Source organism: Pollachius pollachius (assembly GCF_949987615.1).
Source record: "Pollachius pollachius genome assembly, chromosome: 17".
NCBI lineage: Eukaryota > Metazoa > Chordata > Actinopteri > Gadiformes > Gadidae > Pollachius > Pollachius pollachius.
In genome coordinates, this window is record NC_136950.1 from 12,544,129 (window position 1) to 12,555,267 (window position 11,139).

At 46.2% G+C, this 11,139-nt stretch overlaps 1 protein-coding gene across 1 annotated transcript; it reads right to left on the minus strand.

Moving 5' to 3' along the window:
• Positions 1 to 4,568: 4,568 nt before the first annotated feature.
• Positions 4,569 to 9,090, minus strand: dtx3la (deltex E3 ubiquitin ligase 3L a). The gene is made up of 5 exons (XM_079755012.1): positions 8,880 to 9,090; positions 8,259 to 8,392; positions 7,618 to 7,769; positions 5,484 to 5,695; positions 4,569 to 5,072 (listed from the first exon to the last, which is right to left on the minus strand). The coding sequence occupies exons 2-5, from the start codon at positions 8,338 to 8,340 to the stop codon at positions 5,003 to 5,005; spliced, it is 516 nt and encodes a 171-aa protein (XP_079611138.1). The 5' UTR covers positions 8,341 to 8,392; positions 8,880 to 9,090; the 3' UTR covers positions 4,569 to 5,002.
• Positions 9,091 to 11,139: the final 2,049 nt, after the last annotated feature.

Consider the following 11,139-nt stretch of genomic DNA (forward strand, 5'->3'; position numbering starts at 1 on the left):
TTTAAACTAGGTGCTGCCTATGGCAACAGAACCAGTTCATCATACACACAAGTATTCCAGGGATGTCATCAATGGCTTTGTGGACGAGGTTTTTACTGACATGCCTTGTCTACCGTAAAAGTTTATGCTTCTAATATTTGTGAGAACTGCTCTTCAAAAATGTAACACAATAATACGCTGAGATGTAGACTTTTGGGGATATGGTAGAGTTAAGACGTTTAATCAATGCCGCAAGAGTACTCTGTGGCTTGATGTGAACTGATTTTCAAGATGGATTTGCAGACACAACCTGAAAAAGAAAAATGATATCTAAATGAGACCTTCAGTTTTACTTCTTACAATTGCTGCCTCTTGCGTCATTTTCAGGCAGACGATATGAAAAAACCTTAATGAGAGACAGTTTTGCATAGAGATACAAACAAAGAGAAAAAAAGTAAAACATTGTTGCAATCGATTGTCATCGATTGTCTAGTCTTCCAGCACATCACTACTCAACCCCGCCACCACCCCCATGGACACACACACACACACACACACACACACACACACACACACACACACACACACACACACCCCTTCTGAGGGGGTGATTTGTCACCTAAAAGGCCATTAATCACTGGAAGGGAGGGGTCAAGGGGGTTGTGTTTATGAGACACAAACATGGCCACACATCCATCCAAGACCGCCCCCCCGATCCCAGCACTCAACACGGACCCCCGAGGAAACCCTCCAAGGCAGGAGATCCAGACACAATCAGGTGAAGGGAAGACAGGTGTAAAAAAAACAAAGGAAAAAAGTCACGATAGGGAAGTGTTTTTTAGCAGAGACAAGGCAAACAGTCGCCAAGGGCAACAGCGTGCCAGAGGGCAGCAGTGTTGCCTTGTTTGTTATCAATTGGCCCGCATCTTGTGCTGGTCGCGTGGTGGTGTAGGGACGATAAAGTTATGCCGCTAGGGTTCAAGAGGCGCAGAGCGGCGGGCAACAGAAACTGAAAGAAATGATATGGCTTTAAATATTTAGCGGCAATATTCCGAGACGCTCTGGGAGATATGTTGACTCGGCACCTGTGCCGTCCGGAAAGTGGAATAAGTGAGGCCGGTTTAAAGGCCAATACCAACGTCTTCTTCTACTGATGGATCATAGTTTCAACATTTTGAAAGATGGATCATATGTTTATACATTGGGAGATGACAATGCTGTCGACTCCCAATTGCTATAATTATGTAGCTAAGAAAAAGCCATACACTTATGTTTATACACAAAAATATAAACATTACAGCACCTGTGCAAGCGGCAAAGTTCTCGTTTAAAAAAAATCAAAGTCCAAATGGTTTCCCACTAGAGTTAGTATCATAACAACGAGATTAGATCCGCTGGAGTAGACAACGACACCAGGGCATAATGTAGCTATTGAGCCGCGGAGTCTTAAAGATTCACAGAGTCCCACGCTCTCAATCCTCAAGATCATTCTCAGTGATTCCCCGTCGACCCCTCTGTTTTCGCCCGTTCGTATGACGGCTCTGGATTCCCCCCTGGACTCACTCGCCCTTCCACCCCTCTAAAAGGGCCTTGACGTCCAACAAAGCCCTCATTCATCCAGCCCTATCTAGGATGAATGGCCCGGACCTCCGAGCATCAGTATGATACGGCCCCCTCCACAGGTTTCTGACTGGGGGAGCGAAGGGGGGGGAGACTGTGGGGATGCGTGTCAGGGTGCTGACCCTCTCGCTGGAGGCTGTCACCCCTTTATCACCGCCAAGGTCTGACGGAAAAAAAAGGGCAAAAGAAGCCGAGAAAGGCCGCTGTATCAATCAGGATCCAGTTTTGGACACACACACACACACACACACACACACACACACACACACACACACACACACACACACACACACACACACACAGGAGTAGGCTGTCTCTGAGGTGCAGTATGATAAGGGACTGGGTTGGACATGTGAAATGTTCACACAGGGCACCTGTCGGGGGTATCACTGAGAGCCTTTGTGTGAAGTGGTGTGAGAGGTGAGGGTGTGGGAGCACATTGGGTAGACTGTGTGTGTGTGTGTGTGTGTGTGTGTGTGTGTGTGTGTGTGTGTGTGTGTGTGTGTGTGTGTGTGTGTGTGTGTGTGTGTGTGTGTGTGTGTCTGTGTGTGTGTGTGCGTTAAAAGGTCGCCAAAGGAGCAAAAAATAAAAGGCTGATAGATGGAGGAAAAAGGTGGCTGATGTCTTACGTGCGATAACACTGTGATAAAGATGTGTGTGTGTATGTGGGTGGGGGGATGCGAGGCATTGAGAGAGGACTGAGTTCATGATATCATACCGGACAATGCACTAATTTCTGCCATGAATGGGTCTAGATTCATTCACTCATATATGGAGCGGAATACTTTTTTTGTTCTTAATTCTTTTACAACAAAGGTTTTACAACTTTTACACAGATTAGAAAAAGGGGTGCCGTTAAAGAAAAACATTGTAATCATCCTAAATGAATGAGGATGTCTTTCTCTAAATTAAACAGGTTTCTGTAAATTCCTACCTCCCACACGTCTGTGTGTTAACAGACTTGCCCAACCACCTAGCATGCATAACAGATTGCTGCTGTTGCAATCAATTATTCACTATTTCCTGATGGCATGTCTGTCTGGAGCGTTTGGATTTGACCGAGGCATTCAAAATCTCATTCTCCCTTGTTCTGCCAGGGACAATACATTAACTAGCACAACTAATGTAATGACAGCACTGCACTGTATACACACACATCTATCCACCGAACTAAATATTTATGCAACTATAAATACACTACTAATAACTTATACAGGAAATACACATTCAGTTAGTTGACAGGCACATGATGCTCCGGTGACTGGGGTTTCTGTCTTTCTGCCTTCCAGATTTACAACAGACAGCCAGACAGCCAGACCGGCTGTCATACATCCAGCAGGTATTCAAGCGACGATGTATAGACAGGTGTGGACCTGCATTTGAAGCAGAGGGGGGAGAGGAGAGGGGAAGGGGGGGATAGGCGCTCCCAGACCACATCCATCTTCAGGACCCCTCCACCCCAACCCCCTGGTGCCCCTCAGCCCCACCCTCCTCAAGTCTTTTAATTACCCATCTCACAAGCTGCTTTGTCTTCCTTGGCCTCTAATTGTGGGGGCAAATTGAAGAGCTTAATGAAAGCGCTTTGAGGCCCCCCATTCATCAGCGCTACGGTAACAGGGCTGGTGTCTGGACCCACGGGGGGGGGACGCAGGGAGAGGTTAGGACACACCTCTGTGTGTACAAGCATCGCAACGAAATAACCAGCAGTGAAAATCCAGGGATGTCTAAACAGAATAATCAATAGGGCCGTGCGACGTCTCAGTGTTGATAGCCCCTTGCGTGCCGTGCCGCAGAGCAATTCATTGGCCTGCAGAGTAGGAAGCAATTGAGTGTAAGTGATCAATTTACTGACGAGGGGATTCCCTAAACTAAGCTTAGCATGCAAGCCTCTATTTGAACATGGCCGTCTGCCAATGAGTGTATGGGTTGTCAAAAGGGACGCCCTGCAATGTGTATGGATTTGTCTTGTGTCAGCTGTGCTGTGGGATCACAGCTTTTTCCCCCTCATATAAACACATTGCAACCATGGCCCCTATAGTGTGTTTCCTTCATCACAGGATGTGTATGAACGGGGGGGAAATGAAATGCGTGTGTGTGTGTGTGTGGGGGGGGGGGGGGGGGGGGGGGTTGTATGTGAGCAGACATGTGCTCCCTGTACACACGTAGGTGTGTGTTTGTGTGCGTCTATGTGCATTCTCGTGTCAGTACGATTGAGCAAGTTGCCATGCAGGGTTGCACATACACACATATTCACACGCATCCACACACACACACACACACACACACACACACACACCGGTGGTCACGCAGATATCAAATCTGGCCGCTCCGGCAGCCTCGTCATGTCCCCGACCGAAGACGGATCTGAACAGGGCCACGGCAGGGCTGCCAGCAGCCAGGTGGACAGATGAGTGTGTTTTGAAGGGTGCGTATACAGGGAAGGAGAAAAAAAGTGGTTTAAGAAGCGCCCCTGGATGACAGGGGCCTCCCAAATGGAAGTGGGCAAATGCGATTAGACTTTATTGTGCGAGTGTGAGGGCCCGGCCGTAATTCAGTTTGAAGAGAGCAGAGGGTGCTCAGCCTTCACCCTGGGAAAGTTCACACTCTGGCAATCTGGACCAATAAGGGGGCCCGGGCAGGCGCAAGAGGTGGGGGGTGGGGTGGAAAAAAGAAAAAGGTGGAAAAGACAAATAAGGATAATAAACGGCGGTATCCCCCCGTACCCCAGGAAAGGAGGAAGGAGGGACACTGAGAGGGCCGTCGTGATCAGAGAGGACACTCGGACCTGCGGATTGCTGTTGGCGCTGAGAAACCACAGAGCTTTGCCTTACACGCAACCTTTAATTGACCACACTACAGTGTGATGGTACTCAGTAGGTTACAGAGTACTGCATGACCAAACACAGTAGGATAAACCTGAGGAGTATTTTTGAAAGGCCCATCCTTTAAGCATACAAAGTACAATAACATAATTGGAGCACATATTTAATACATTAAATATATTTTTAAAAAGGAAAAAAATACTTTTGTACAGGTAAGCAGAGGCAGTTCATGCATGTTATAATGCAATAAGATAAAATATTGCTGTATGTATTCATATAAATCTAGTTTTCAATACAGACTGGATTCTGATCATACTGTACACTGTTAACGACAGTTGTATCTTCAGTTGTCGTGTCTATCAGAACCTTCTTTATCTCGCTTTGGAGAGATGCTTTGGCAAGTCCTCTTACAAGTCACGTCACCCGAGGAATGTACAGAAACATAACCAGATATCAAGCCATAGTTTCAAGGCGGATGTTGCATAGCGATCAGGTAGACCTGTTGCATATCTCAAATCGTTGTGCCACCAGGGCTCTCTCTGTCCCCACAATCTTCCGTCCTTCTGTCCGTCTGTCTGGTCTTACTCAATGTCTTTGTCTTTGAGTATCTTCCTCACATTCTTCAGGTAGTCGGGGTCTGGGAAGCTGGTCCTGAGAGGCCAGACAGAGAGGCAGTGAGCGACTCCAGTCTAGTAAGGTAGTGTCTTAACGCTGGACACAGTAAACACTATGTACCATAGTGGAGCATTTTAGGTGCATGATCTGAATTCTTTATGTGTACTACTATGTATGGTTACACACTCACAGAAGGTTATACAGTATTAACATTTGTGTACACACACACACACACACACACACACACACACACACTGCTAAGTGAAAGCAGATCTCTTGAGCACTCTAACCACCTGCCACTGATAAAAACACAATGTACAGTGCGTAGTACAGTACACCTGGTTGGCAATAAACCAACAAAAAGATAATCATTCCTGGCACACACGCACACGCACACACACACACACACACACACTCACACACACACACACACACACACACACTCACTTTGAGGTCCCGCCATCTGGCTGCGTCTTGAGAGGGACGTCCAACGGCGACACTATGTCCACTCCTTCCTCATTGGTTGCCACGGTGAAGATGAGGCCCCGGCTGAAGCCCTTGTCCAGCAGCTGCAGGACCTTGCGGCCCTCCCGGTTATCGGGCAGGTAGGCCCACTGCCGCAGCCCGGCGAAGGGCTTGCCAGGGTTAGGGTGACTCTCCTGGACCACCGCGACAAGAGGCAACACAGGTTAGTGTCGTTGCTACTGACTGACTATTTTTACTTTCTTTTACGAGGCGTGTCGAGATGACAGTTCATGGCTGTGTTGGGATACGTTGGGGAGATAAAAAAGCAAAAAGAGCACTTTTTGCCCAAGACCCATCAACATATTTGGTATTCTCATAAAAAATAAGTTCCAAATAGTGAGAACCTTTCCCATTGTCCTTTAATACAGCCTTCCCCTTTTCATTCTTCATATGTATGTATGTATGTATGTATGTATGTATGTATGTATGTATGTATGTATGTATGTATGTATTTATGTATGTATGTATGTATGTATGTATGTGTATATCACAAATCAGGGTTTCAACTGCAGGCAATGGAAACAGATATGTTGGTTGGGTACTGCAAAGGACTCTAACAAGTAATGTCATGTCATCACTATTGAAGATGGCATCTCAATTTCACAACGTGAAAACAACCAATGTTTGATCATTTGTTGGGAGACATCTTCTTCTGAGATCCTCTGTGATCACTCAGAGGTGTACAAATGTGTCTCTTGGAGATGTGTTTTGTTTTATAGGGCACGGGGGAATTCTAAGATTTCCATTAACCTGATAACCAGACGGACAGGATTTACCGCCTCCTCCTGTTTAAAAAAATGTGTCCCTTCCCCCCTTTGCTTCACTACAAGTATTCTTCTTCTATGTTGCTATGTTTTCTGTCGCATTTCTCGGCCCCCTTTTGAGTCTTGTGACAAAATGTGACTTGATGAATGACTCGTTTGCGTTCCAGACGGTTTATTTTGTCTATGCGTGGGGGAAGTGTAAAGGGGATGGGCCCTAATTATTCACCTTGAGCTAATGATTACAGTCCCAGGCAGACATGAATGTGGTCCCTGGGAACGCAGATCACAGGTAGGTGTGCTACAGCTGAGGAAGGGCAGGGGCGGAGCCTTGAAATGGTTGCTTAGATAATGAGTATCCCTCCTTCAACACCACCACCACCACCGCCAGTGTAACACAAGAGATAACAGCATCCCGGAAACAGAGTCATGGTTTCTGACATTTTGGCTTAGCGTTGGTATTTGTAAGTAGGTATTATTCAAACGCTTCTGCGCAAGCCGAGCACTGAACTCTCATGAAGTGACATGAAAGACAGGATTTATCTTAACAAGCTAATAGTCATTAAAATTGATTAAATTAGAAGATTACAAAGATGTAACTAACCTTAAGAAATACTCTTGAAAGGAAGGGGATGTTATGTGTCTCTTCTCAATGCATTTTGACTATCCTATTGAGTTTGTCCGTGTAGTAGACTAGAGGACCAAGGTTTTACTTTGTTAGGTAAAACTCTTTGATAAGGCACGATACAAATTAAAATGACCTTTTTCCACCACCATGATAGGAGCAGACAAAGAACACCTCGCCGTCTTTCATGTGAATCGCCCCCAGGCCGGGGCAATATTAATACAAACGACGCTAAAAACAACAATGATGGAAACAGTGATGGTTTGGTGTCGATAAAGTGGTACTTGAGACACACTGATGGGGCTACGGGGGGAACACAAGACCACAAAAGGTGGAGGAACTCCACATTACTGCAGCGTTTCTCAAACGGGGCTACAAGTTTAGCAGGGGGGTACTACGAACCGTTCTCAAAACAAAGTGGGATCATCTGCAAAGAACAAAAAAAGGTACACCAACATGTGTTCGGCATGTGGAAGAGTACGTTGAGCATGGGCGTAGGAACCGGGGGGGACGGAGGGGACGTGTCCCCTCCAATATCGGAGACAGGCGCATTTGTCCCACCTAAAAATTATACCGGATCTGTCAGGTTTCCGATATGTGTCGCCCCCAATGTTAAACTCATTCCTACACCCCTGACGCTGAGTATTGACATCTGGCTTTGAATCCTTACCGTCTGCACTCCGTCGGGGAAGATGAAGCTGATCTGCAGCGTGTTGTCGCTATGGTAGCCGGGGAGGTCTCGGTGGAGGATCACCCAGGTCATCTCGCCGTCGGGCTGCACCCTCCTCAGCTCCTTGTACCTGATATTCATCTCCTCATTAGCTGGAGAGACGGAGAGAGAGAGACACAGAGAGATGAAGGAGAGAGAGAGAGAGAGAGAGAGAGAGAGAGAGAGAGAGAGAGAGAGAATACTATAGTATGTGATCCCTGGTACTGTATATTTATTATAGTACTGAGCAAAGTGCATGTTTATTTATGCCAATCAAGCACTAGTGAGTGAGTGAGTGAGTGAGTGAGTGAGTGAGTGAGTGAGAGAGAGAGAGAGAGACTCATTAACACCCCATAGGGATGGATAGATGGATGGATGGATGTGTAAAGAGGGTACGCGTGCGTGCACATGGCTGCCCATGAAACAGAGAAGGCATATGCAGCCGGGTAGATGAACAGAATGAGACGTGGATGGTGAGGAGACAGGTCGGATTAATGAAGGAAGAGAGCGAGAGAGGGAGGAGAACAATGAAAGAGGAGCTGACAGCTGGGACAGGAGGCCCTGCTGAAGCAGTTTAATGGGCCCCTGGGCTGGAGGTGTACCTTGTTGAATCAGTGCAGGGGGTCCCTTTCCATTCAGGAACTCGTTGCAGTGAAGCGTGTGGCTGCTCTGTTTGGAACCCATGACGGCCGCACCGCAGGATGTGTAGACGAACGAGGTGGCAGGGAGAAAGAGGCTGAGAGAGAGACCAGAGAGAGACAGAGTGAGAGGGAGAGGAGAAAAGAAAGTGTGATGATTGTCAACGTTTTTATAGGCCCCCAGCCACAAATAGGTTTGCTCTTTAAATGAGTCCATTTCCATTGTCAGACATTAGTTGGGAATATGGTGAAGATAAAAAAAAAATTGAATGACACATGGAGTAAACAGACATAATTTGAATATAACCAATACGTCTGAAGCTATAGGATACAAAAAATCCACAGAAACACTTTTGTCAATAACAAGCCTGCCGTTCCAGTAGGCTAAAGATAGATTAATAAATAACGTATAGTATCGGCTTACTAACTTATTAATCGTATAATCACGCCTTATAAAATCAATTAGAAGCTACATGAATGTAAGAAGACGATTTAACACACAACTCTAGACACATGGGCCTAAAACTAACAAAGTGCGGCCAGTGGTACTGGATCGCGCGTGGACGCTGCGTCTGAAGAGCTCACCTGGTAAAACACCAAACAGCCTCGCGCTCCGTTCGTTGATAAGCACGTTAATGGCAAAGTGTGTATCTCTATCCTCTCTTTAGCTTAAATCTGCCAAGCCTTCACGCGGGGCTCGCTGATCTTGTTCCGTTGCTGCTTTCTGATTGTGACCCGAAACCGTGTTGTTGTGTGACCCGGTGACCGACAAGGAGAGACACGTGAAACGAGACTCTTGGGAGTGCGATGGGTGTGGTGACGGGTTTCCTAGCCGTGTAGTTCGCTGCTCGGCGACGCGTCGGACCGGTGCGGCAGCCCGCAGCGTGTTTGGTTACCAAACAGCGACTCCGTGGGGCTAGCGTTATTACGCACGCAAATAAGCGCGTCGTGGGAATTTTGAATGGACTAGTAGTGCTACGTGAAAGACAGATATTAAGCATGGCAATAAGACCACACAGGTAGAAATTTCCTTAATAGGAATGGACATACCAGCTTATATAAAAAATAAAACATAAATGCCAATAGCATCGCGTAATTTGAGGCCCTTGTTTAGCTGGTTTAGTCAATTGGGGTTGTGAATTTCAATGTAAAATGAAACAAGATAAGAGTAACTTTCGGTTTCACTCCAACCTTAAGGGGGAGTGTGTGTGTGTGTGTGTGTGTGTGTGTGTGTGTGTGTGTGTGTGTGTGTGTGTGTGTGTGTGTGTGTGGAGGGGTGTGTGTGTGTTCGCGCGTGTGCGCGTGGGAGGGCAAGGCCATGATGCCTTTTGGAAGAAATATTTTTTTCCAAATAGCTGTTAAAGGTTTTCTCCTCCTGAATCCCATGCTGTACACATTCCCTCTCCAGCATAAAAGCCTTCAACTGATCGGGAAAGGTGCCATTTCTTTTGACATCAGGATTGTCTATCTGATTGTTACGAGACAAGTTGGATATGCATCATTTCTTTAAACCCCTTTAAGACGTGCACTTTGTTCTTTGTAGATATACCAAGGGGTTTCATGAATTCACAGCAGTTTATAATTTCCCATTAAAAATACATGATTATAGGGTTATGGCAATGGTTATTGGCCCCATGTAGATAATTGGCACCGTGGGCAGAAATAAATAGTTTATTGTAGCTATTCTTGTTGCAGGAGGCTGGGTGTCTGTATCTGTGTATTCATCTGTTTGTCTGTCCTTTACTCATCTTTCCTGGGAATTGTTCAGGGTCAGAAAGCTTTTGAGAGCCACGAGTTGCTGAGGGTAAAGGAACCAAAGTTGCGTGTATGACTCCCGCCTCTGACTACCCGGTGTAAAGTGACGTCTCAGTGAAATCAGCAGTGAGTGCTGCCACCAGCGAATTAAAGTGAAAGACCTCGGTCTGAACCACTGTCTCAGTCCCAGGACTATGCACGTGGAGAAGGTCAGTGTGTGTGTGTGTGTGTGTGTGTGTGTGTGTGTGTGTGTGTGTGTGTGTGTGTGTGTGTGTGTGTGTGTGTGTGTGTGTGTGATCTCATCATTTGGATCTGGCAGAGTGCAGTTGGAGTGTTTGGAGGGGTGTGGGGGATTCAATTGTTCACACTGCAAAGGAGCGCCCCTCTTATCATCAGATAGGGTACGTTTCAAGTTTTTCGAAAGATCATTCCCTTCCCTTCCCGTAGATTATATTAGCACAATAGGACAATCACAAGTACAAAGGCACATCAGGCACAGACATATGAGCAACTGCATTAAGCTTTCTGCACTCAAACACAAACGATAACGCAGACAAGCACACACACACGCATATCTACTCATAGCCTATAATAAGATGTATGAAAACATTTTGTGAAGAAAAACAATATACAAAAAACATAAAAGTCAGACTGACACACACACACACCTGATTAGTCTGAGCATTCTTCCAAAGGCTAATCAATAAAATAATAACGAGAAGGAGGGATGGAATAGGAGTAGGAGAAGGAGTAGGGGAGAGAGAGAGAGAGAACGACTGTAGTGGTAATCAGAGCCACTTCTTTTTCTTTTTTTCCTTTTTCCTTCCTTTTATTCCTCTGATATGTCCTGATGAGCTGATTCCAACGAGGACATCCAAATGAAGCGCGTCATCAGCCAGGCAGCAGATCGTGTGCTCCCCCCAGGAGACATGATCTGGGTTGGGATGCTATCCACGCTACCGATACAGGCTCTTATCTATGGAGAGCTTTGACATCATTGTGGAAGGTTTTGGTGCTTGTGGCTATGGAGATAAGAAAATGTTTGTGGGATGTGCTGAAAATACACCATCTCTCAATTTTTTTGTTGTTG